The 26,753-nt window shown below is 35.6% G+C and overlaps 2 protein-coding genes and 1 long non-coding RNA gene across 8 annotated transcripts in view; 1 reads left to right on the top strand and 2 right to left on the bottom strand.

Moving 5' to 3' along the window:
* LOC142345738 (tetraspanin-3-like) overlaps nt 1-26,753 on the top strand; it is a 550,337-nt gene that overhangs the window by 58,158 nt on the left and 465,426 nt on the right. The gene's annotated exons all lie outside the window — the stretch shown is intronic.
* LOC142345346 (uncharacterized) lies at nt 1,783-15,177 on the bottom strand. Of its 4 annotated transcripts, none has more exons than XR_012759313.1 (5): nt 14,893-15,177; nt 7,911-8,139; nt 7,217-7,472; nt 4,748-4,890; nt 1,783-2,037 (listed from the first exon to the last, which is right to left on the bottom strand). It is a non-coding gene; the product is annotated as an uncharacterized LOC142345346 (long non-coding RNA). The 4 variants fall into 4 exon arrangements; XR_012759315.1 differs by having other exon boundaries at nt 7,217-7,480; nt 14,896-15,177; XR_012759314.1 differs by having other exon boundaries at nt 4,748-4,898; nt 14,896-15,177.
* The window catches only part of LOC142345735 (uncharacterized), a 47,675-nt gene continuing 43,231 nt past the window's right edge, over nt 22,310-26,753 (bottom strand). For all 3 annotated transcript variants that reach the window (XM_075398029.1, XM_075398031.1, XM_075398030.1), the window contains 4 exons: nt 26,252-26,429; nt 23,713-23,863; nt 23,355-23,457; nt 22,310-22,940 (listed from right to left, as the gene is read on the bottom strand). In XM_075398029.1, the coding sequence (XP_075254144.1) occupies nt 22,402-22,940; nt 23,355-23,457; nt 23,713-23,863; nt 26,252-26,429 (971 nt within the window). In that variant the 3' untranslated portion in view covers nt 22,310-22,401. The remainder of the gene's footprint in view (nt 22,941-23,354; nt 23,458-23,712; nt 23,864-26,251; nt 26,430-26,753) is intronic.

Below are 26,753 nucleotides of genomic sequence, written 5' to 3'. Positions count from 1 at the left end.
CTTTACAAAATCTTGCAGCAGAGTTCCCTTTACAAAGTGCCTGGTCTAAGCATGTCTACTAGACTTGACAATAAATACAGCTGTAGATTGATGAATTGATTTGAGCTACCAATAACGAGAAGCAAAATGAAGAGAATGAATATCCAAGAGCAAGAGATACTTAGTACAAGAACGAATAATTTCCTGATGCGGGAATAAGAAAAGCAGACATGCACATGAAAATTAAATTTACTTGGGTTACAAAATTATTGGAACTTGACATTTAGTAGTTTCTTTTCAAATTTAAGTACATCATTAAATAAGTACATCGTATGAGAATTTTACTGCGCTAGATTAAATCGAGTTTACTATGTACAACATCAATATTGGCATTTTATTTCGATCATCCGAGCGGAAAAACAAAAATAAAACAGAATTAAACTTAACCACAAGCAGATTCGCTGCTAAATAACCGTTTTACGGCCATTTTGTTTACTTTAAGCGAGGAGGGTCGTTTGAACGGAAAACCTCTCAACTTTTTCACATCAACCAAAAAAAGCTCATATAATTGAATTTCAATTACTTCGGTTTCACTTTTTTTCAGGTCGATGATGCCCTCTGATCAGACCGTTGTGGGACCACAGTCCAGACCATTGCGCAACCCCGGGCCGAGATTTGGTCGAATAAATAATTAAGAGTTGCGCTGAAGAAAACTTTTTCACCTCAAGAAGCCCGCTTCTTTCAGCGACGAATGCGGCAATTTTTTTTGAAAGATTAGCCGTTTTGAGCTCTGAAAAATTAATACAAAAATCCTAAGGAGAAGAGACTGCCGTACACGGATCCGATCTTCCCAGCTTCCGCATGTCAACTTTTTTATATGGTTGTTCATTGGAATTTAAACTACTAATTATGTAATTTAACATTACCTTTCATTAAACATTTGAGTTGAAATTTTGTAAGGTTTGCGATGTTTAGCAGTGAATTTTTGTACCGCTTAAGCCGTGAAGAAAATTAAATCGCTGCTACAAGCAGACAGCGGTGATAATAAAGTTTTTGGCACTAAAAACAACAAATCTTACAAAATTTCATAGCAAAGAATTAGTGATTTTTTTATCGTTGAATTAAACTAAGACGTGCGGTTCTTAGAAAAAAAGATTTTTTCTCACCGCTTCTAGCGATGAAAAAATACAATTTCTAGAGAAACTTAGCTAAGAAGTGTTAAAGAAGTTGAGTGAATGTTTCTATGGTTATGAGTATGAAGTGAATTAAAAAATTCTTTGTTTGATGGAAACCGCTTCCGCTTTGTTTGAGAATTTTTTTCTATATGAAGCCAAAATTAGATGAGAATTTAACTTTTCTCTGCAAAAACCCCATGAAAATATCTCATTGTTCTAGACTTCCCATGCACAGGAAATCGCTGACTATAAGTTTGATTTGATGAAAAAAACTCCTTTTTTCGATTCAGAATCCAATATTTTTGAAATATTTGATTCGCTTATATAGAATTGTAAACAGATGACAATTTAACTAATTTCCTGAGAAGCTAAATCAATTTTTTCAGACTTCCCATACATATAGGGTGTCCGGATGCGAGTTTGAATTAATTTGGATGTATCCTGGTGTAGGGGTAGAAACGGTACTGTTACAAATTCTGACATAAGTGTTTTTACATTTCCAGTTTTAACATTTCCAGTTTTAACTTTCGTTTGTCTGATCCACTCGATTTGTTCAGACAAAAGAATTTTTTAACTTCTATTTTGCGCTTCATCTCTTTACGTTGTGGCCGATTTTTTAAGTGCTAGTTTTTCTTTTCTTGGTTTACATTTGTGAACGTTCTTTGTTTTAATTATTGTTAGTTTTTTGTGATCAAAGTATTTCGTTCGTCATTGGAATCATGAGTCATAGTTGAATGAAGACCTTTTCTTCTTCCACAAAACATCTGGAGGCCAAGTGTTGGCCGAGGAGATCGCCAAATTCGTTCCTGATGACAGAGAAGTTGGATAATAAACTTCGCCAAGAACTTGAAGAAACTGTGCTACAAGAGCGGCTTCTCCTTTCCTTTATTGGCATATATGTCCACTTTCGTTTTACCCAAATTAATTAGCTCACATAGTACTTGGTTAAGCCCTTTCCCTGTTAAACAGAGCACAATGGTTGCCGAAAAATGAACAATTCAAGTAGAAATATGACGGAGAAAGTTAAAATCCACATTCGCTTTTTGCATTGCTGCTCATAGTTTCAACTTCAAAGGCAGGTTTTAATTCATTCTGGTCATTTAAGTTAACATACGGACACTTCGCCAGCATTTTTATATCTCCAGTCATTACTCACAAACGAGTTGCGGTTATTCACGTCAACTCTTGCCGCATATTTTTAAAAAATTTTTTGTGACTTTTAATTGTTTAAAATCATATAACTTGACCAATGAAACTGAAGTACTTTATTGGCTCTGAATTCCTTTTTCCTAATTTATTGTTTAAATTTATTTACACTATTCTTTCATTACTTATTTAGTTTTCCCCAAAATGAAAGTTATTTGTCAAATCTTGTAGAATTGTTATGATTGAAGGTGGATTTCTGGCCAAGTATCTTTCAGCTGCTTCAAGGCATCACTTAACTAGGATTTCTTGAAGCCTATTGACGACCTGTCCGACATCAATCATGTGTTTCTGTTGATTTAATAACATTACTCAGTTACTTAGTGGCCGATGAGGCGTGATACGAATAATTCACAACCAAGCATGACACCCCAGTGCGTCGAATCCCGGAAACCCTGCCGGGAAACCTGGGAATTTTAGTTTTTACGGTTAACTTGTCGGGAAACCCGGGAATCTTAGTTTTCACGGTTGTCGTGTCGGGAAACCCGGGAATCTTAGTTTTTCCCGGTTAACTTGTCGGGAAACCCGGGAATCTTAGTTTTCACGGTTCTCTTGTTGGGAAACCCGGGAATCTTAGTTTTTACCAGTTATCTTGTCGGGAAACGCGGGAAACAAATTTTTGTCCAATTAAAGTTGCAGGAAATCTCGGGAATCTTGAGTTTCTTGGGAAAGTTAGCGGGAAACACAGTAATCTTATTTTTTGGGAAGAAAACTTACCAAGAAAGCCGGAAAGTTTCAATATTTAGGTAAACATAGCGGAAGGCACGGCAAAAGCACGGAACGACTATGTTAATGTTTTAAAGTTTTTAAACAAAAAGTGAAAACTAGTGTGAAATGTCAAAGGCTACTGTTTTTACTGGATTGCATGCAAAATAAAAACGTTTCCGGGTCAAAATATATCATCCCCAAAAAAAGTTTTGATTTCAATGCTTGTGCCATGTGTTTTGCTCCACGGAATCATAATTTTCTCGGTTTTGCCGGTAAGCCCTGCAGCTCATTCCCGGAAATACCGGCGGGAATTTTAAATTTCCCAGTTTCCCCGGTAAGATCCCGACCGATAAGTCCCGGAAATACTGGCGGGAATCTTAAATTTCTCGATTTTCCCGGTAAGATCCCGGCAGATAAATCCCGGAAATACTGGCGGGAATCTTAAAGTTCCTTGGATTCTCGGTATGATCCCACTTGTGAGTCCCGGAAACCCCCGCCGGTATATAATTTTTCCCGGTTTTCATGTCAGGGTTCTTAAATGACCCGGATTTCCCGGCGGGAAATGCGAGATCTTGCTCTATCTTGGCACATCTTGAAATTTCCGGTAGTTTGCCCGGTAAGATCCCCGGATCTTCCCCGTGTATTTCCGGGATCTTGTCGGGGAAAAAACCGGGATCTTAATAAGATTTCCGGGATCAGACGCTCTTGGACCAATCCATGTCTCCGCCGAAAAATCACTCGTTTCTTCTTTCGTCATAATATTATATTTGTATCAACGTTATTGTCCTATCCTGAAACATGATAAATGCAATGAATGAATTATGAAACTGTTAGGCTATCAGTATTCTTACGAATTCTTCCTTCACTGTGATTGGTCAATTGAGAATTTTCTATGTTTATACCCATCTGGTTATTTCCCTCGCATCTAATGACGTAATAGCCGGTTTTGAAGAGCAGTTGTCGTCATAGGGAGCAATATTAATGAATTTTGGATACATTGGTGGAAAGTAAGGGAATGAAGAACATCTTAGGAAATTTGAGTTTCTCTACGATGGGTGTAAAGTCTTATGTTTTCCCCCGTTAACAACCTCATTTTAATTTGGATAAGTCAATTTTTAAAAGGATTTCTTGTCACAATATGTTAGGAGAAAAAACAGAAAATTTTCTAATTGAGAGGAAAGTGAACATTAAGAGAGCTGCAACGTGCTCGACTCAGGTTTGCCTATGTTCAAGTATCAAAAAGAGATGCCTTTTTTTCTTTTCGGATTTCTTTTTTTCTTGGAATATAAAAAAGCTGAGACGTTGTTAAACAAAATAAATTTAAAATTTTAAGCTGTTTATATTTAGCAATGACTCAAATACGCATCATATTAGGCAGAGGATCAGCCATTAACAAAAAACCTTAAAAATTGATAGGTAAAAGGGTCAAGTTAACAATTTATTTTAAAATTTTGAAGCAATACTTGAAAAAAATCTATGACTGATTATCACTACTTTGTTTGACCGAAAGACTCATGATAAGACTTATTCAACTAACTAGGATGATCGCCCGTGTAACTATAGGCAATACCCCCCCCCCCCCTCCGACGAATCTAAGGTTTAGAGCCCTTTTAAGTCGCGGTAGTTCGTCGATTGGCGAACATATTGCAACTCTCCGTAGAATCTTGTCATTCTTTGGATACTTTTTTCGGTCATGAGAGGAAAGAATTGATGCCAAATTGTGAAACTCCATTAATATAACAGGTACATCAATCTGTTTCAAAAAAGTTTGCCCACCAAGAATGGCTCTTGCCTCTGAACCCTCCATGTCCATTTTCATTATGATCTTTAGATCTCACAGGGAGCCATTCTGTTTTATCACACATCAAAGGGAGAATTATTTATAGTGAAATGAACAGATGAAGAAGAATATTGGAGGGATTTTTCTTATTGGAGGGAAAAAGAATATTGGAGGGAGAAAGATGAAAAAGAATATTGGCGGGATTGGAGGGATTTTTATTGGAGCTTAAAGTTCTTTTTCTAAACTTTAAGCTAGTTTTATTATAGACTGATGATGTCGAAAAAAAATATTGTACAATATGAGGCAAGCGAAGTGTCTGATAAATGTGACACTGACCGTCGCGAAGAGTCGCAACTGCATTTTATTTAATGTTCATATGTGACCATGCAATTAAATAATTTTTCTAGGCAGACGAGGAGTTTTCTATGGAGTTCTGAGTCACGGCCACATGGCCAACAGTTTAAAATTGGCCCAATGTTACAAAATTTTGAAAAAGTGCTCTTCCAGCAATCAACTTACAACAACGAAACATTTCGTCGAGGAGAAATGAGCAATTTCGTGTTTCGTCACTTTTGTCGTCAGTGAAAAAACTCTGGAAAGCACTCAATCCATTGATCATATAGCTAAGATAGATACAGATTGCAGTTGAAATTGTCTTTTTCGTCGAATAAGTTTGTGTTTGTCCTATATTAAGTTTAAAATTGAAGATTCTCGGTCATTTAGAGCTTTTGATCCTTTCAGGTCACGTGATTTTTGTTAAAAGTTTCCACCCTTTCTATAGTATATATGCGTTTTTAGTAATGATTTAAGGATCACAAGAGTTTTTTTTCCAAAACTGCAAATGATTGTTGGTGAAAATGATTCCTGTGTCATGATCTCACAGTATGTGGTTTCTCGGAAAATTACTATTTCATTCCCTATGTGATGACAGATGATACGCATTTTCATGAAATTGCTTAAAAAACGTCAATAAATATAGAATGTCTTTCCGTTCCTACTACAATCAAAAATGATATTTCAGAATTCGAATTAAGATCTTAAATGACCTCCAAGATTTCTGACCAGCATCATTTAAGTAATGTTAAACCTCATACAGGGACTCTAGTTTCAACTTTCTTGTCTTGAATACTTGACGTTAATGCTCGCACTATTCATTGTTTCCTTGACCTAATGCCGGGGATACGCATGTATAATTTTTCCGACACTTGTGCTATTCCTTTTGATCTTCTGTAATTATTGCCTCTTTGACCTATAAAACTTCAAAATTGAAAAAGAATCTGTTTCCAAAAAAATTGTTGTATAAGAACAATGTATAATGTCTTGTATAATGTTGGTTCTTTATGAACACCATTGTAGTGAGAGTAAAATTGGGAACCTTTGTGTCTTGCGACTCCACAATCTCATAATTGAATGCAGTACTCTCAACACAGCCAACTGCTTCACACAGTGAGCGTCCTACTATTCTCCTTTATATTGAGGTCACATTGCAACTACTATACTCTATACTTTGCAATTGTTTTCGTCCATTTTTGATTGTGACTGTGGTCAGCATGCAGTAAAAAAAATTGTTTAAATCAATTGTGATCAAGCTATTGAAACAAAGATTTCGACCCGCAAACTTCAAGTTTCTGTTTTTTTATTGATTTCTGTTTTTTTATTTTTACATCGAAAAACTTAATGTTTTTGTTGACAATTAAAAGAAATATATATATTTTACCAATTAATTTTTTTTGCTTTTAAAACCGCTCCTGTTTGCTTTATCATGGCTGTAGATTTACTCCATACAGCTAGCAATTGATTACTTTTTGATTACATTTATACTTCAAAAAAGAAAATGCCAATCCTGAGGTGAAAAAATGTCGTGGTTGCTTTGTTAATTTTTTATTTTTAACATTAAGTTTTTGGCTCGTTTAATGCTGAAAAGATGGAGACTAACAGATGTCAGATATCGCTTTGTATCATTCCGTTAAATATTCCAAATGTTTTGATAATACCCTAGGAAATAAAAGTTAAACCAAAATGAATTGTTTCCTCCGCTCCTCTTTGGAATAAAATTTTATTTTCTTAACCATATGTGATTAAACTGTTACAGAAAAGCATTGAAATCTATTTTAGCTTTGAGTGCATCATCTAGTAGCTCTCAACAACGTTGTAGACTGCAGAATCAGTGCATTTTTACAGTTTAGGCCATCAATGCTTTTGTTATCTATAATTGAGCTATATATTGCGGCTAACCAAAAATTAGATAACTGACTGTTTGATTTTTTAAAAGATAAAATCAGACATTTTTTCATTCGAAAAATTGCTTGTAGGTTTGCATTAACTCGCTATCGCGAAGTCATTTTCAGCAGAATAGCTCCCTGATTAATACTCAGAATCTGAAGAGTCGGCAAAATAGCATCTAGGGTTCTCACTTTGACATCCCCTCCATTCGCACAATTTTCTTCTTTTACGATCTTAGTGGCTCCAAAATTATACCTCCCAGCTGTTAGCTTTGAATGCGCACAGTTAGAACTATTCTCCATAAGAGCGTAAGGAAACAGCAGAATTTGATTTTGAAGATGATTTTTTGCAATTGAGTGAAGCAAACTTTCCACGCTGGAAGCCATTGGTTCAAATGCCAGTACCTTCGGATCTGTTTCCTTCCCCAGTAGAAAACAAAAACAATTGAAACTTTTACACCTTTTGTTTTCCGTTCTATGGAAAGGGTTGACCACAAGGTATGATATCTTATACAACTTTCGTTGTAATTGTTCAAGGTCATATATGATTTGTATGATTTCCATTTAATCACAAGTGCAATTGACATACAAAAAGATCATAGGTCCAAATTACTCTCTTAAATAGTTCATTCAGTTTGTTCTTGGTTCATAAATAAATCTTATCCAGAAATACGTTGTGATTTGCATGACATTATCTTTTTATGATTACCCGGAAAGTTCGACCCGGGAGGCTTGTTATTCCATACATGCAAAACATTATTAGCGCAAAAAGAGCACACGCTTATGGAAACAGAAATATTGATCACGCGTTCGAATGGATTGCCGAAGGAAATAGATCCAGACCTTCCGGCCCAAAATTGCCGCCGATAAAGAATAAACGCCACTATTGGCTCCAAGGTCGAGAAAGGCGGCCTGAGGATACATGGGGAAAATTTCCTTGAATAACTTGCGTTGGTTGTCAATTTCCCAGTTTCCCTCTTTTTGGATGTATTTGGGTATGAATTTATCTCCGGGTGCAAAGCATATAGTGGGTGAGTACTTTGCTCTAACTGCCCATTGTCGAATATCAAGTCTGGAAAACTCTCATCTGTTTCCGACAGACAACAATAGTGTTATTTTTTTTTATTTTTTAGTGTTATTTTACACGTAATTTTCATGTAATGTTCGAGCGGATAATTGAATGCCATTTTCGGTTGTGATAGTTTACCGGGCAAGTACATGGTTTTTAAGTATGTTTATGCATACGTGTAATAGCGACTGCTAATTTGCGTAGACGAATTATTGAACGAAAATATCAAGGAGCATTGAGTATAATGGCATAAGGTAAAATGGAATTGGATAAAATGTACTTATTTTGCAATATTTTGCTATTTATATATGGTAACCCAGGCTGAGGCGTGCACTCAAAACTGTCCATTTCAAGTGCACAGATGACCAATTTGCGCTCGAAATTACAGGGAAATTTCAAGCGCAGGACGCACTTGAGTCTGATCATAAATAGTTTCGAGCGCAACTGGATATGATCATAAATGGTTCGAGCGCAACAGGTCTCACCAGAACCCATTTCGATGACATTATCTTTTCAAAGGCAACAATAAAGCAGCGTTCTGATTAGAAACTCTCCTAAAGTGCGATGGCTCTGATCAGAAACAAGGGATCCAGCTGATAGCAAATACAAGTCCCTTTCAGATAATTTTTTGTTTTCTTTATTTTCCTTCACACTACTTTCACAATTGGCGCTTCCACAGTTGTGCATTTTGCTACCTTTTGCAACCATCAGTTTTTATGACCCATTTTGCAACCATCAGTTTTTATGACATAAATTTATTAGTGCAAAATTTGTTGTTTATTAAAATCATTCTCTGATCAGATTTTTTCTAGGGCACTTTAGTCTGGTCAGAACCTGTTTTGAGTGCACTTGAGTGTGATCAGAAGTGGCTTCAAGTGCAACTGGGTCTGATCATTAACGGTTCGAGCGGAAGATAGGCAATAATCATGCACACAAAGCTTTTTCATCAGAGAGCATTCCAAGCGCAATTGAGTCTGATCAGAAACGACTCTGAATGCAAGTGGTTGTGATCAGAAATACATCCAGGTGCAGGTGGGTCTGATACGGAACGTATTCCATTTTCAGCACAGAGAAGGTGTCGAGCGCGGTTGAATCTGATCAGAGGTACTTTTATTGTGGGAAGGTCTGCTCAGTGTAATTTCTGGTCTGGTATAATCTGAGCAGAACAATTTTAAGCGCCCATCTCAGCCAGAGCATTATCATTAGAATAACAACACATAATTGAGAAAGGCCTTAGAATTGACTCTCTAATATTTCTAAGCTCAATTTTGTGGTAACTGCTAATTTTGTGGCTCCACTTGCGCATAATTGTTTGAGATATAAAATGTCAAATTGCTCCGGTTTTGAGACGATGTATGAAAAGACAGTGTCGACTTCAATTGTTTATGAAAAAACTGTGACCAACCGATATTAGAAAGGAACAATTTTCGCTCAAACTTCTTGACCAAAAATGGTGTCGGAGTTCACTTTCCGTCGACCAAAACACTTGGAATTCTCATACCTTGAAAAATGCATTTTTTGAAAAAAAAACAGTAAAAATTTCTGTCGACTCAAGTTTGCTATGAAAACAGTGTTGGTCGAATTGGGAAAAGACTGCAGATTGAATTTGCGTGGTTATAGAAAACTTTTGGTCGAAGTGACGTTTCTCGAGTTCACTTGTGACATCACTTTTTGTGGGATTCCTCTTGACTCAAATTTATGTATCTTTATACAAAGTCGATATCTCCAATACGCTACCAATCATTAACTGATGTTAACTCTGCAAGATTTGGCACAAATTCTGCCCGCCAAGATCCCGCTACATTATCATCCATCTTGCGGGAAAAATGCCAAATAAAAACGCAATTGAAGCGTCAAAGTGTTATTGTGACGCTCCATAGCTTCAAATCTTTTAGTGTATATAATTACAAGAACTACCGTTGAAATAGCTTAGCTTTAAACGCTTGCAATAAACAAAACGATTAATTTCAAAACTTTACAAACTAACATAAAAAATCAGTGATAATAACAGGTCTGTCTAATGCTCTCTTCGCTGTCATTAAAGTTTCAGAAGAATTTACACAGTGAATTTTTGGGGAAAACTATGGAAACAGGTATGAAAGGCGCGGCGTGTTGTGGGACGTATAAATCGAAGTGCCGGAATTGATAGTTTTGTGATTTTTTATCATTGTTTAGAACCGTCAAGTTCAGCCTTGAGCGACTACTTGGATTTCGGAATGTTTTTGATACAATAATCTCAAACAATAATTTTTAAAGCTGGAAAAATTTGTCCTAGCTACAGTTTTTTTGAGGGAAACCTGTCAAATTGAATTCAGTTGATCATATTGAGTAGTTAAAACTGATGGGCCTCATAGCTCAACTGCTGCTTCAACTTTTTACACCAAATGTATCAAAGATGATTATGAGCGTCTACCGGTACCAAGTTTTCCAGTTAGTTTTACTCGCTTTTGAACCACATTTCACTTTTCTGATCTTAATACAGTGTACATGTGAAACGTATTTACAAAATTTGAGGATGAAAAGGTGGTTTCCTAAATGAAAATTTCAATCAGGGTTTTAACCTTTAAACTCGAAGCTGAAAAGTGGAATCTAGATGCCGCCGCAAAATACTTTTTGCGGAAGCGCACTCCACAAAGAATTGTGCGGCGGATTGATTGCAGTACACTTCCTCATTTTAGTAAAAGGATTTAAGTTTTGTGATACGCCCTAACCGCCAAAAGTGATAATAATCACACTGTTTTGAAATGTTTTCCATTTTATGCTATTAAATTGCGGCATGGAAATTACTTACATGTACTTTAATCGTTTTCCATATTGGGAGTCAAAAGAAATTGGGAAATGCCAGCCACATTCTTTTTAACTAGTTTTTATTTCTGTACCGGCAGACGCTAGTAATGATGCTGCCTTTACATTTTCTCTGTTAATCATTTTTTTGTTTGAAAACTCGGAAATAAATTGTGCAATCTGAAAATGAAAAAACAAATGCACTTGATGATTATCCATCTCACGCGCCATGTTCTCTTAATCGATCTCAAACGTTCAACATTATAATTTCAGTAAAACTAAATGTATTCCCTAAATTAAAACATTCCAGTCATGCGAAACAAAATGAACTAATGCCTTTCTTGGCAAACAATAGCCATTTTCTATGAACCAGAAGTGAGTTTATGGTTATCTATCAAACTGTAATATTAGAGGGTGATTCCTTTTGTTTTAGGATCAAAACAAATTTTTAACGAGTTTATTTTTAAATAAAAAAGTTGTTTTTAATCTGGTTTGCATTGGTACTCTACAATTTTTCAAGTTCTTCAAGTTTTTTAAGTGAATCAAACAATTGTTGAAAGTTTTTCATAAATTTTGTCTTCTTCGAAGAGTTATCGAAGTGTAAAATTTTTGTGAACATGTCACATTACGCTCTAGTTTTGTTCAAATAGTTTCTTTTTATTTTTTTTTTTCAATTTTCTGTTAACTTTTTTTCACAAATCTGTTACCATTTTGGCATATACTTGGCTCCTAGGTACTCTGAAGCGAGATTGAAGCTATTTTTGTCTCACCGTGGTTTCTTAGAGTAAAAAAAGAGTAATTTTTTTTTACCTTAGCGCCATTTTCTGTTTCTACTTTTGCGGCCATTTGACGTCTACTTCATTTTTGTTTCTCTCGATTTCTTGCCAAGTGTAATATATGCGAAGCATTTGTCTTAGTGCTTAATATATGCTAATGTCTGAATTGATCTGCGGTAACTAGAAAAACTTAAATTAATTTTTAAATTTTGACTATGTATGTTTTTATTCTGTAGTTTTTTTCATAGTCTGACTAATAAAATGTTTCATTGATTTCAGCAGCAAAAAATAAACTTAACGTAACCACTAGCATTCATACCCTTGGTCATTTTATGTTTGGACACATGATTTTATTAATTAAGTTACAAGTGAAATTGGAGTTCGGACCGTTTGTTTGTCTTTGCTGTCTTGCTCTTCAATTATGTCCTAAGGTTTTCATTAGCCAAGAAAAAGGCATATCGCACTCTGAATATCCTTTTCAATTGATAGCTAATGATAGACGTAAGATCTATGATGACACTATTTGAAAAAAAAAAACTGGAGATTTTCCTCTGTGGTTGGTTTTTTCATTCACATGTTTTTCGGTTATTTTATTTTTTTACAATCCTCTGCTTAATCTTAGTATTTTGGACTTTGAAATTTTCTTTGAGGGTTAAACCAATTGTAACAGAGATTTTTATATCCAAACCTTTAAGAAATGAAATTTTACTTTCTTTGACTTTTTCTGACAAATTTGACTTTTTCTGTTTTTTTTCTTTGCTGACGTATTTAGGTTTTGTGATTTGATAATTTAATTGACACAAAAAAGCAGTTAATAAGCGTCAGGACCCAAATGGAATTATCCAGCTTGGTTCACCTCCTATTCACTTTTCCTTCTCACTTTAGATTTTAAAAACGCGTAGGGGTCATTTTTAAACTTCCTTACAGATTTATAGATATAAATTGATTTCGTAGAATCTAATTGAAAAGAAAGATCGATCAGGCAATCTGATAAATAATGAAGTTTTTAATGGAGAGATTCTATACTTCGGAAATTGAGATAAAAAATAAATGTTGATTTCTGGACCAGTATTATAATTTGTTTTCTTGTTAAAATTTTTTTCTTAGCAAAATGAAACTGCTTTCGATTTGATTTAATGTCTTTTTCCTTTTGTCATAGTTGTCATGCTAGTAAAAAACGAAAAGTAATCTTATTTTCAACACTCTTTTTTCGTATAAAACTAAGTTCTTTCAGGGAATTTATCAAGGTTTTAATTTTATCAAGGTTTTAATTTTATCAAAATTAAAAAAATTATGTGTGTTTTCAGGATACAAAGCTTCAGTTGTCTCAAATGGTCTCAGGGAACTAATAATTTTGTTGACTTCGACACCACTTGTTTTCAAAAAATTTTTGTTATTTTTGCCCATTTTGTTATGTCGTTTTTTTAATCAGTTTCATTACTGAGAGCTGAATTGGACGGTCTAATGATGTATAGCAACAAGGCTCCTTAAAGTCAGTTTTTTTCAAATTATTGTTATCGATTGCCTTAAAACTATTTATTTCTTTGAAATTCTGGAAATTTTTAAGTTTTTGCTGGGGAAGTTTTTTCCGTATGTTCGTTAAAGTCTGAATAATGAGAGATCTAGTTGACTGCAGTATAGACTGAATAAGAGAAGTGAATAAACGGATTGAGTTAATGGCGATTAGTTTCTATGACTAACACTTTATCAAAACAACATAAGAGATTTTTGAGTTCCGACGATTTGTCTTGTTATTTCTGTTGTCTGTGCCCTTCAAAGTTTTAGAGGTCCAAATTGCGAACATATAGGTCTTAAGTTTCTTTCCAGTTGTTGACTAATCATCAGTTTAAAATTGTCAGAATTTAATTTTGCAAATTGGAGAAGCTAGTAGTTTTCTCAAAGTTTAGTATTTTCAAATTTGTGTTTTTTTCTCAAATTTTGTTTTCTACAATGAAATTATGAAATTTATCCATTGAAGCGATTCCTGGCAAGTCCCATGGGTTCTGGATGTGTGTGTGTGTGTCTTAGCATTAAATGGTCTTTAATTTTTGTTTACATATTGATAAGAGATGGGACTTTTCCATTTGTGCCCCAGTACGTTATTCTTCCCCCGTTACAGAGCACGTGCCAATTCGTAGTAAATTATTATGAAAAAAAATTGGCACGTGAAAAAAAAATTATAAAAAAAATCGGGGGTGCAAATAGTATGCATCAACTGAGCTGGTGTGCATTATATTTGCAACTCCAAAACGCACGTGCCATATTTTAACATAATTAATTACCATGTAATGGCACGTGCTCTGTAACTGTGGATTGCATAAACAGAAAAGATCCTAAAGTTCAATAGGGGCTCATAAAAGGTACTGGTGGGGGGGGGGGGGGGTAATGTCTTGCTTTATCACAGCCTAGAGGTCAAATAACTTATACCTCTTTCCTTTTTAAACATACTATAATGGGGGCCTTTTTTTATGGGGGCGTACGGGGGGGGGGGGGGGTGTTGAGTACAATGTGAAAGCCCCCATTTTTTATCAGTCGTAGTTTTGGCTATTTTTGGTTACGACGGATTTGTGTTAGATTCAAAATTTCAAATGTCAAACTAATGATCCCAAAACTGGAAAGCAGAAAATGAACCAGAGAGCCTTCCAATTGTTTAGAAGAGAACCCTACCCCCTCCCCTGTCAAAATTTCGGTCTTTTCCATTATAGCCCCCCCCCCCCTTAGTGAGTCCCCCATCATTGTAATTATACCGCAAGGGGGGAGGGGCTCTAATTTCGGGGGGGGGGGGGGTGTAATGGGAAAGACCCCAAAATTTGCTGACTTTTGTTGGATCTATTCTGTTTCGGCCCTCCCCCCAGTGTTTTTTATGATCCCCAGTTACAAATTCTATGTTGTTATATAGCACGTTACTATGTAAGAAAATAGCACGTGCGTCTGGGGGTCATAAAAAACTTCTGCTCACTAAGCGGGGGGGGGGGGGGGGGAGGGGGGATACCAAATAACCCTGCGTATTTTTGAAGATAGAGGTCTCATTATAGTCTCCAGATTAGAGGTCATATAAAGTATACCCCACCGTTATCGCAAATCTGCCATCATATAATTTTGTGGGTGGAGGGGACTATGGTGATTAGCCCCGAAAAATCAATTGACTGGACGGGTCCTTTAACAACTGATATGATTGGAAACAGATCAGGGTAACCACTTTTGTCTGCAATTCTCCATAACATATTTTGGATCACTTTTGAAATTCAGCACCGGGTGAATATCGTTCTCCATTAATCTGTGTGCCTCCTCGTGAAAATAAACATTTTGTTTATAGAGCGGGACAAATGCTAAATGGCTCAATAGGTTGTTGAATGCGTAGAACAAAACCAAAGACGGCAAACTAACAAATAAAAAGCTAATCGAAATATGCTTAATGTGATACCTGAGCATTGTCTATTTGTTTGAATAAAAACTTATTTAATGAAGTTTTAATCCACGAAATTAGTATGTAGCATTATTTTTGCACGTGGAAATAGTTTGAGGTCAATAATGAGGTCAATAACATTAAATCGAATCTAATCTCCCCCCCCCCCCCCCCCACCCATCTTAGTGGACATATATTTCTTGCCCCCAGGCGCATGTACTAATAATTTAAACGCTAACGTGCTATATATCAATACATAAATTATAACTGCGAGGCATTAAATACACTGGGCGGGAGGGGGAATAGATGCGTTATAACTATTCCAAGTTTTTGATCTTGTGATCTTGACCAATAATGTTCCGCTTGCCACCCCCCATCAGCTTCTCCAGTGGATTAAGAGTGTTGATATGCAGTACCACGTTGCTGTACGTTAAAATAGCAAGCGAGTCAATGCCTTGCAAAAATATACTCAAAGCCCGATTAATTTTAAACAAAAAAATCTATTTCTGGCTTTATATACCTCACTAATACCTTACTCTCTATTGAGATCGCCCTACTAGAGAATATATTTCGGGGATAGAACAACTTTTTTTTTAATTCAGAAAACTTAGAAAACAATGCAACCTGAAATGCAAGTAATTGCCCTGAAAATATCTACGCATGAATTGCAAAATGGGGCAAAAAGGTTAGATTGAACCCTCAACATGCTTCTAATAAACTGCCTGAAGCTCCCGACAAAAAGATCCCAAACAAAAAACTATTCCAACGCTCAGATGTGATAATTGTTCCTTTCTGACTTCCTTTTTGACTGTTATATTTGATTTTTAAAAAAATATGGGTCAGAAAAATTGTTATCATTTAATTAACATTTCCATTAATTTCTCTCGGAATGCTACTTCAACGTCAATTTTGTGTTGGTTGCAAATGTGATCCACAATAAAAAAAATGTATTGCCTACGCTTTGAATGAGAAACCGAATTCTCAAAAATTATTATTGAGAGATAACGACACTCCTAGTCGGAATATTACATATACAGCAGATGTAAAGGCTACTCTCCTTTCGATGACAAAGAAAATTTTACATCGCCCAGTTTGCTTTAGCGTTTTTGCGAGTAGCGTTTATCAGCAAAATTATCCACCATACTGTAGATTACCGTTGTCTGATTTGGTATTCAAAGAATCCTATAAAATGTTCGTACAGCTTTGCTCTTCAACAATTAGCATCACACAGATTACCCAAAAATTAAAAAAAAATTGCATGATTTTTATTATTTTAACTCTAAACAGAAACTGCAAAAACAAACACCTCACAGATAGCTTTTTGTAACAAGTAAGCAAAACATTCGAAAGAAATAGTTCTTTAATTAACCAAAAACCAAACGTACAAGAAGCAGACATTTTTCCCTTTGTGAAGCACAATTGTCCATTTTATTAACTCAATTCTCGTTCTCAATTGACCTCAAATACATCAATACAACCTAAATGATGCTGCGTTAGAAATTGTAAGCAAACTAACTCGGGCAATACAGATTATGCGACAGAGGAGTAGTTTCGTTTGGAGTTTCAATTTAACCTCATTCATTTCGCTCATGTACTACTGATAGCAGTAATTAAATTTATACGTTAAGCTGACAATAGCTAACAAATCAAGAGGTCTTTGATTGATTGTAGCATTGTATTTAGCTTGACACGCTATTCTTTTCTACTGTTTCAATTGCCCCCGAATGCGTTTGCTTATTTGATGAGTTCAGCGTCAAATGTTGACAGATCATTATCAAAAATGGCAATCACTGACAGTTTCAAGCAAATGTTATTCAGACATTTTTGTGAACTTCATGTGCAAGGATGTGTACTGATGAAAACATATTGATGGGAACTTGGCAGCGTTTTGTTCCGTAGTTAGTAGATAAGAAAAATGGCGGATAAAAAATAATCAACAAGACATGCATAATTAGGTAATTGTTTTACTGACCAAAAATAAATATGAACTCGAACATGAATACCAAAAAATAATGTTTAATAATCTGTAACTATAGATAATTTTGAGTACCGGCAATCTCGTTAAAGATGATTTTAATTAATCAATTACATGAGCAAAATATTTGGTGCGCCTTAGAAGCCGCCACGATGGCCAAAAAAGCAATGAAGCTACGCTTGCATAAAGAATCAATTGAAAGAACAACTGACAACGCTCCCGGTTGGATAAAACTTCTTTTTATTTAGAATCTTTGTTCATAAAAGGAAAAGAATGAAAAAGTCAAGTTTAAAATTTTTTCAACAAAGTCAAAGTTAGTTAAACTACACAATAACTGAGATGAAAAGAAAGAAAAAAAATGAGATCACTTGCCTCTCAAGATCGGATTGTTCCTCCGAAGGAAAGAAGGACTTTAATTCTCTTCAAACCAAGGGAAACTTTTCTAGGCTACATTATAAGTCAGATAATAAACAGAAAGAAGACAGAGTAAGAAATAATTTACCGTTCAAATTTGAGTTGCGCTTCAATGCCCACTATCTATTAGTTTTGGTTGGCAAAATTTGCATATTTCAATTGAAATTGGTTGTTTTTCAAACGTCATTTTTACAGCTGGTCACATTGCTTGCCAGGTGTGCATTTTTGATTTGCCCTAGATAGCAATCAAAACAGAGGTTGAGCAATTTTCTTTTAAGTCACTTTTTCAGTCTGTCAGTGGAAGTTTTAAAAGGTTGTAGATTTGTTGTCTTCATTTGCCTGCTAATCATAGAATTTGTTGCACCCCAATTGCTATGAATATTAGGCTTTGTTAATTGAAAATTGTAATTTGTGAATTCAGGCAATACTGACTAGGTGACAGAGGAGTTGTTCGATTTTGAGTTTCAATTTAACATCAATTGTTTTAATCAAGTACTACTTATAGCAGTCATTAAATTATTATGTCACGCTGACAATAGCTATCAAATCCAGAGGATTTTGATTGATAGGAGCATTAAAATTAGCTTTTAATGCTGTTCTATTCTACTGCTTCAATTGCCCCGAATATGTTTCCTTATTTAGTAAGCTCGGCGTCAAAAGTAAGCAACTCGCTGTCAAAAATGGCAATCACTGACAATTTTAAGCAAATATTATTCTGAATTTTTTTGATCTTCATTTGCATGGATGTTTAGTGATGAACCAATTTTGATGAGAGCTATGCAGTGTTTTGTTCCGTAGTTGGTAATTAAGAAAGATGATTGATAAAAAAATCAACACGACATGCGTAATAATGTAACTGTTTTCATGACCGAAAACAAGTACGAAACGTAATAATGTAACTGTTTTCATGACCGAAAGAAGTACGAAATCATGAATGAAATCTGTAACCATAGAAATTTTGATTGCAAGCAATCTCTTTGAAGATGATTTCAATACATCAATCACATGAGCAAATTGCTGGGCAAACATTAGAAATGGCCACGATGACCAAAAAAGCAATTAGAATACGCTTGCAAAAATATAATTTTAAAAGAGGTTAGAAAAGACTGCGTTTGGTTTGTAGTTGACTTAATAAAAATACGCAGAAACTACAGTCCTGATTACTCCAGAATTTGACTAGGAAGACTCAACTACATAAAATTTATTTTTTAATAACCTTAATACTGATCAGTAGTGGTTAATTGTCCATATTGATCAGTTTATAAGCATTATTTAGTGTACTATAAGGGCAAAAAGAGACTGGATTTCTAAAAAATTTAGGCAGACTTTTCTGATCACGTAAATTTTTTAATCGATATAGATCTCTTCATTTGCCTGTTCTTCTATCATGGCAAATGAAAAATTGTCCAATTTTAGCAATTAAAAAAACATAGGAACCCAAAAGATTTGAATTTCATACCAGGATGAGGTCTGGTAGCCATGGCAAAAACTGGCGAGATCTAGCTGTTTTGGTTGCGGACAGCGGGGTTTGGTGCGACCCAACTCAATGGTCTGGAAAAAAATTCGGGCGCGTCTTCCGTCCGACCAAGAGTGATTTTTGAATTTTTGCGCTGTTTAGTCTGGTCAATACCCTCATTTGTGTCGATTTGGTTTCACCAAAACCAATGACCAAGGACAAGAGGTTCAGCCAAAAGTCAAGCCAGTTTTCTGCTAGATGTAAAAATGTGTACGCCGTTCACTTGTTTTCATAATAAAAGCCAACCTTTAGTAACCAACACGTATTTCCAGATGATTAAACTACTTCATCATATTAGTTTTTGGAATTCCCAACGTTTAAATTGTCAGTTTTAATTTAAAATTATATACTTTCCTCACGCTCAAAGAAGTTTTTTGGAATGCCTCTACATGAGTCTGTCCTGCAAGCTTCTCTTCGGTCTGGCCAATTTTCATGAAAACGGATATAAGTCTGTTGGCCATAGTCCAGAGAATGGACAGAGTCTCTTCATTCTGGCCCTTGGTGGCCAAAGTCCATTTGCTCAGGCCAGGTGTTGTGTTCAATACATGTTTTGATTTTTGGTTGGTTTGCAACCCCCCTTCAAAAACCAAATTTGGTCTAGAAAATGCTTGTTTTGGTAAATTGTTTACAATCAGAGAGGAGAAATGAACTATTTATGTTGAAGAGCTGTGGTTGTTGTTTTGTTTCTGCTTTTAAGCATTACGTCAAGATAAATGCTTCACAGTGTAAAAGTGTCACACAGTTTTTTTTGTCATTGACCGAACTATGCATTGGTCCACGCTAAAATGAAAACACCTGAAATTTTTTTAACAGGGATAGTCGAACGCTTATTACAAATTGCTAAAAAACCTTTTTGAGTAGCATATTAATGATTTTTTATGTATATTTATAAATTTTGTTTAAAATTGACTTAGCTAACAATATGATTAATTCCAATAATCATATTGAATATTTATGAATATTTAAAAACTATATATAGCTACTTTTAAGTATATCGTTCAGATTGTTTCGTAGTACAGTTTTTAGTTATATGTTGACAAATGAGGTAACAGACCTTAAGTGGATTTTGTTGATAGATTTTGTTTTTGTTACAAGAGTGTTTGCAGGTAAAGTTTTATTTAGTTAATTCAAGTGTCAAGACAAAGCGGGTATTTTGGCATTGTTGGCACCGTTTGAGTATTAACCCACTCGATTTCAAGGCTATGTTGTCAGCCAATAAGTACTTTCGTTGACTCATGTCGTTCTGAGAATCTCTTAGGTTCACTCATTCATACTTCATGGGTTAGCTTAGCTCATCAATTATTCTCCAAGTAGGCAAATCTACCCTCAGAGGTGTCTCACGTAGACAGTGCGGTATCTTAGTACACTGAGAAAGCAGTCGTCTTGGTGATGACCACAATCGTCACTGTTGCTGACTCGCCATCATTGTTTGCTCTGGGCTTCGTCTTAATATGGCCTAATTGAAGATTGTAAGAATCTTTAAACGAACCAAATTTCCTCTAAAAAGTTGTCATCTTATAGAAGTTGTACCTAGGTAATACTTGGATTCTATTTCGTTTCTATGTGAAGTTACTAATTACCCTCTGTAAATCTACGTTATTTACTTTATAGAGAACAACAATCGGATAGAAATTCTCGTAATTGAAACTCTTTGCAATGTTCCAGCGTCCTGGAAATAATCATTTAAAGTTCCTACAGTGTCATGTATTTTTGAACGTGAACTTCAACATTGTAGAGTTAAATGTTTTTACCAAAATTTCCTTAATACCTAAAACTACGTTTCACCGAAATTTCATCGTCCAAAAGAAAGTTACCTGAATGCACTTTCTGCGTTTAAAAAATACTTCTAATAATGAAGCGACCGCGAGATCTGTTGACTCACTCGGTAACACGCATTCATATTTACATTCAAAAATTGTCGGAAAATTTGTCGTAAAATTAGCCGTCTAAAACTGCTAATCTTTGGAGAGTTAATAAAATTAAGTCGAGTGTTGTTTAAATTAATGCTATCTGATGGGAAGGATTCTAGAATTCTAATTGATGGTAGGTTTCTGGAGTTTATTCAATGCAGTAACGTAAGCCTCATCTAGTTTGGTACCATCTCAAACTGATAATTTGTTAGGAGTTCCTGCGAGGAGATCGTTCTGTTCAAAACCGGCGATTCCTGATGTGTTGACATTTTTTAACTTGACAGTTCTCATCAGTTTCTTTTTATGTTGTATACAATCTGAATACTGTTTCAACTTATAAATGAGTTTCTTGTTTGAATGTTCAATGTCAGTATGAAGTTTCTGTAATTTTATCAAAAACGATTAAATTAAAGTTTTTGTTCCTAAAAATTGATGTGAACTGTGCTGTCTTTATCCTTATATCAGTTCCGGGTGTGTCGAGACCATATTCTGATGCATCAATAAGTTTTAAAATAACGGGAAAAAATCGAATTTAAATTCTCTTACACTTGTATCCTAATTAGGAGGTGCGACCAAAGGATTGGCTCTGATCAGGACCTTTCTGCTACTGAGGTGAGCTAAAAAAAATGGTTTTTGATGTCATACCTGCCTGCAGCGATGCACAATCAATTATCTATAGTAGGTCTGAACTGATAAAAAAAACTTCTTAACGAATAATTATTCAAATTAGCGCTGTGCATTTCAAATGTTAGCCAAATATTATTTGTAATAGACAAGTAATCACAAAAAGCGATAGATAAACATTCTTTCAAAGAGAGATTGAATTTAAGCGCTTTCAGTGTCGTTACAAGTTTCCATCAAGCACAATAGTGACAAGTCATTTTCAAGAGGTAGCATTGGTCAAAATTTTTCAGTATAAATTTTTCGGATTAATCAGTATTAATCCAAACAGGTAAACCCAACCAGCTTGCATAAAGTTCTGTAAAATTTTGATTAGCGAATATATATATATATATATATATATATATATATATATATATATATATATATTACGTGCCAGACTTTGTAACTGTGCTCAGGATCCTGATAACGGATCAAGTCGCGAATGTCTCCAACTTATTGGGCTTATATTATATAGGAACGTTTTTTCATACATTGCAACTTACAGCACATACATCTAGGAACCCTATATAATATATCCCCTTACATTGGAAGCATTCACGAATAATTCCAAAAAGATCGAAGCTAATGGAGTTTAAGTTTGTAAGCTTTAAAGTTGTGAAATTTCGTGAAACTGTTTCCTGTCCGCTTTTACGCGATCAAATTTTTGTTTTCATAAGTCTATGTGAAGATATGCTCAAAAATGCTTGTATATTATTATATAGAGGGGTTTTCCATTACAATTATTACTAGTCATAAGCAGGCTATGGGGGGAGGGGGGGGGGCGTTTGAGGAAGCAGTTAGTTTAAATTTAGTTTAAGAGTTTATTCTGCAGATTTTGACGAGTTGCTATTTGCAGCTGTCAATGTTTCATTAAAAGCTAAGGTCGCGTTTTGTGACTTATCCGGTGACTGGTGCTCTTTGATGCTAACGTCCAGTGCATTTAGCAGATTTGGCAACTCGACTCGAATAGCCGATTCTATAATCTCAATTGGACATCCCGCAAACAGCGAACAGAGTGATTCTAAACTTCGAAACGAGGTCAATGGATGTTCGTCAAAAAATTCCTTATACTTCGAAGGATCCGGTAGGTCGTATTTGGAGACATTTGCGTGGTGTTGAACGTATTTGAAAATGTGGAACTTTTCAGGTTTTTCAACTAAATCTTGGACGTTGAATTTCTCGTTTTGTTTGTTTTTGTTCCACATATACAGGAATCGGTCAACAAGTAGAGCGTGTGTTCTGACACGAATGGCGTGCTGACGTAACATGGCTATCTTGTTATGTAACTGGTTCTCGATTATGTCATTCATGTCGCTTAACAAGTTTTGTTCTTCACTCAGAAACAGTTCAGCGTTAATGCCTGAAAATATGCTCTTTAAATTTTGAAGCGCATGTTTTTGCGGTCTTCACCATTATAGCCCCCTATCTTTGTGGTCATATAACTCGTAGCTGCCAACATACCATAATGGTGGTTTATAATTTAGTGCGGGGGGGGGGGGGCTCTGAATACCCCGTCTTTTGGGTTAATAAATTCCATCGGGCATTTTTTAATGGAGCAACAGGATTTTTATGGGTTGTTTTTGAAAACAGTTCATTATTAATCGACTTTATTGCAGTAAAAGTTAAACAATATCCGGACCTTTTGTAAATGAAATTTAAGATTTTTTTTGAATTTCTACGTTTTTTTTTCAAATATTAGCGACAATCTTCAGAAGATACCTGCAATTGATGCAGACTTGTTAGAAACATAACAAGGTGTAAATAAAATAAACACCTTTAGCCTGTAGTTCTTTCCACCAACATGACCCAGTGTATACTCTAGGGGGTTCCGTGGTATTCATCAGAGGTGCCAGATTCCAGAACAGCGTACCATACACCTACACGCAAACATAATCAAGTCACGTGGTATTCTAGGCTCTAGTACAGAAGATAGCATCTTTCATGACACTTAATGATAGAGACACTCGGATTTGGCCTTCGTCTCGCAAGTTGACTTTCAATAGTCTCATTTTAAGCAGCCTAATGATGACATAGCATGTTTTTCTGAAGGTATTGAAGGGTGCCGAGGACTGGCAAAGCAATGTAAGATGTTTTTTTTATGACTTGAAAGCGTGAATTATCTCAACGCTCACCCTCATCAACTCCTGCATAGGAATCGAGTCTGCTTTGTTGAGGAACAGTCTAAGTTGGGACTCCTTGCCCTTCAGTCGGGCGAACAGTGACTCCAGTTCACTCCCGACATCCAACTTGGTGGGATCAAATACCAAAACTATCAAGTGGGACCTAAACACAAAAAACACTCATCAAGGAGACGTCATTCGTTGACTTCTGCGCAGAAGTTTCAAACTATGGCCTACATTTAAATTTCATGGGAAAACTGGCCACATTTGTACTCAGAAAGGAATAGATGCATGTAGTTGTTTTCTTGGTTTAAATATAGCCTGCTCCTCAAGTTTGAAAGGCTAGCGAACGCTTGAAGCATTTGGACAAAATTCAATTGTTAAAGTTCAAAAATAAATGATACGTTTCGTTGCAGAGATGGATTAGGTTTTAGAAATTTTCACACAAAAATGAGCATATTGAAACTGAAACTGATTTGCAGAGATCTGGACTGTGAAGACGAGAACTATAATCAAGGCGGATTGGATGAATTGAACAAATTTAGAGGGTCAAACAGCAACCTAAAGTCGAGACAAACTCATTTCAGTGGTCAATACACGTATTTTTATAGAACAATACATGATATTTTTATAGGTCAGATTGCTCAAGCAGACTTTCTAGCCAACTTTGGCCAAAAATGGCTTTCAATGAAGTATTTTCTTTCATATTTCAAAGGGAAAACAACTTTCATTTCAGAAAAGGCCCGAGAATTTTTTTTCCAGTTCATGCCTCCATGCAACAAGCCAGGCTGTCCACCTTAGACAAAACTTTAAAAACATCCTAAAATTTATACGGTGCCGTGTTATCTTAGTAGAGCTCCGCGTAAGGCCGTATCAGGGTTTCGAATTTTCTTAATGTGCAAAATTTTCCACAAGGAATCTTCTTTAACCTAATAGAGAAGAATTTCAGTCAAAATTTTAGCAGATGTTTTGTATTTTGTTTGGACAGAGTTTTAGGGCGCTGTTTTACTGTTTGCTTGGTCTCTGTTTTCCCATAATTTTTCAGTAACTCAGCTACTGCCGGTCCCACGCCGGAAAGAAAAAGGAGGAAGGAAAAACCACAAAAAACATAGCAAGACAAGTCCTGACGTATAATTCAAAGAATTTTCATTGACTAAAAAAAATTAGACCTGGAATGGACTATGAATGGATTGGGAAAACCACTTAGAAAAAAATCCAATCCAAAAAATCGAAGAAACGGTAAAAAACCAAAGTGAAATTGCCGCATGTGAACAAAAAAACCACTAGCGAGGAAGCGAATTTTTGTTCAAACCGTTTTCTCACTCTACTTCAAAATTAGAGCAAAAAAATTCATGCCGCAAAACCACTTGCTTTTTTGCTCCACTTCTTGTTTCGGCGTGACCAAAATCATTACTCCTATTTGATTTCAAAAATCATGAAAATGTATGAACAGATCTTAAAAAAAAGACAGCGCCCCAATACAATAAAAATTCTTTGAGTTGTTACAATACCGGAAAGTTCTCAAATAGTCGGTGGTTGTTAACTTGACTAGAGAGTTTTCTGACAGATGCCTGGCTATTTAATTACTAACGACACTTTAATAAACTTGGCAAGGCCTCAATTTTCCAAGACCAAGTTTTCCAAGTTCGGGCAACCTAGGAACATCAAAACAAATCACCATAAAGCATTTAAATAGCGTCTGCCAAAATCGGTGTCCTATTTATGGGAATATCTCATCAGTTCAGTTCGTGACGCCAGACAGACGGGAGTAAACATCTAATTTTTCACTAAAGTATGCACGTAATTTCATTCATTCTCCCAATTTCCCAGTACAGCTGAGGAGGGCTTTCCAGATTTATTAACTGCATCTTTTAATTTTAAGCTAATAAAATTAGAGCAAATTTTGTGGAAAGAGAAGCATTGAAAAGACAAAGTAGAGACTCATGGTTATACTTAGCTTTCAAAAAATTTGTGTTACAATAGTGGGTTGCTCAATAGCTGTCAATACAATGTCGGGTAAACATGTTAGTCTCGAGGAGGTGATGCTTGAGCCACTTTTGGTCAAGTCAAAATCAAGGTTGTCGGAAAATGGGAGGAAAAACATTTTAATAATCAATTTTGGTTGAATTGTTGAATATTTTTGAGAAAGTGATCACAATCGAGTGCTATTGTTTTTAACTATGTTGCGATTATAGCGGTGGCATTATTTTTGCAAAAGTGGCGGAAAAACATAGTCTGATCATAAAGCAGTGTTTTGTTACTGTTTCAGATTATAGTATTAATTGCGTGCTAACAAGTTATATAATGGATAAGTTCTGCAGCTGTTGCTATCGCAACGAGAGATGGTTAACTAAGTTTTAAATTGGTTAACGTTTCAAAAAGCTTTTGACAGAGCTCAAAAGTCAAAGTTCATGTAGATTCAAGCAAATGAAAAGGACCAAAAGGGAAAAAGTGGCATTCAAATGATCACATTAATGCTCAGTTGCATGTTTTTGATTTTTTTATGTTACGCGTTTATGAGTCAGTGTATATGCGTTTGTATTAGCCGTACCTATCAATGAACCACTGAGTGACGTCATTGAATGGGTATCCCCTGCTGTCCTTGCTCTTCTGTCTGTTGTTCTCTATGATACCAGGAGTGTCCACTAATGTCAGTCGCTCCAACAGCTGCGACGGGTACTCCAGACCCTGGAACTTCTCCAGGAACTGAGTCCCAAATTGCTCCAGACCTCAAATGCACCATAGAAACATAATTATATGTGGTTTGGAGGGAATATTTTTGTGCCCTGGAAATAAGTCAAGTAAGAGCAAGGCCAAAATTTGGACAACTAAAATTAAGTTGTTGAGCTGATTTTTGCTGCCTGAGTTCTGATACTGAAGGAGTATACAGATCGGTTTATTTCCGTAGCAGACGTCCAGTTTCATGGGTCTTAAACCTACACTTCATTATTATATATAACTGATAACGGAAGGAAGAGATACGCGCGTGTGTTTGTAAGAGTGTACGCTCTGTGTTGTCTAGTATGTTTGTTTTTGTTCTCGGTGTTTGTTTA

The sequence above is a fragment of the Convolutriloba macropyga genome, chromosome 9 (genome assembly GCF_964194025.1).
Source record: "Convolutriloba macropyga chromosome 9, txConMacr16.3, whole genome shotgun sequence".
In the NCBI taxonomy this organism is placed as follows: Eukaryota; Metazoa; Xenacoelomorpha; order Acoela; family Convolutidae; genus Convolutriloba; species Convolutriloba macropyga.
Note: the sequence above shows the minus strand (reverse complement) of the source record. Positions and strands in the feature narration are given on the sequence as shown.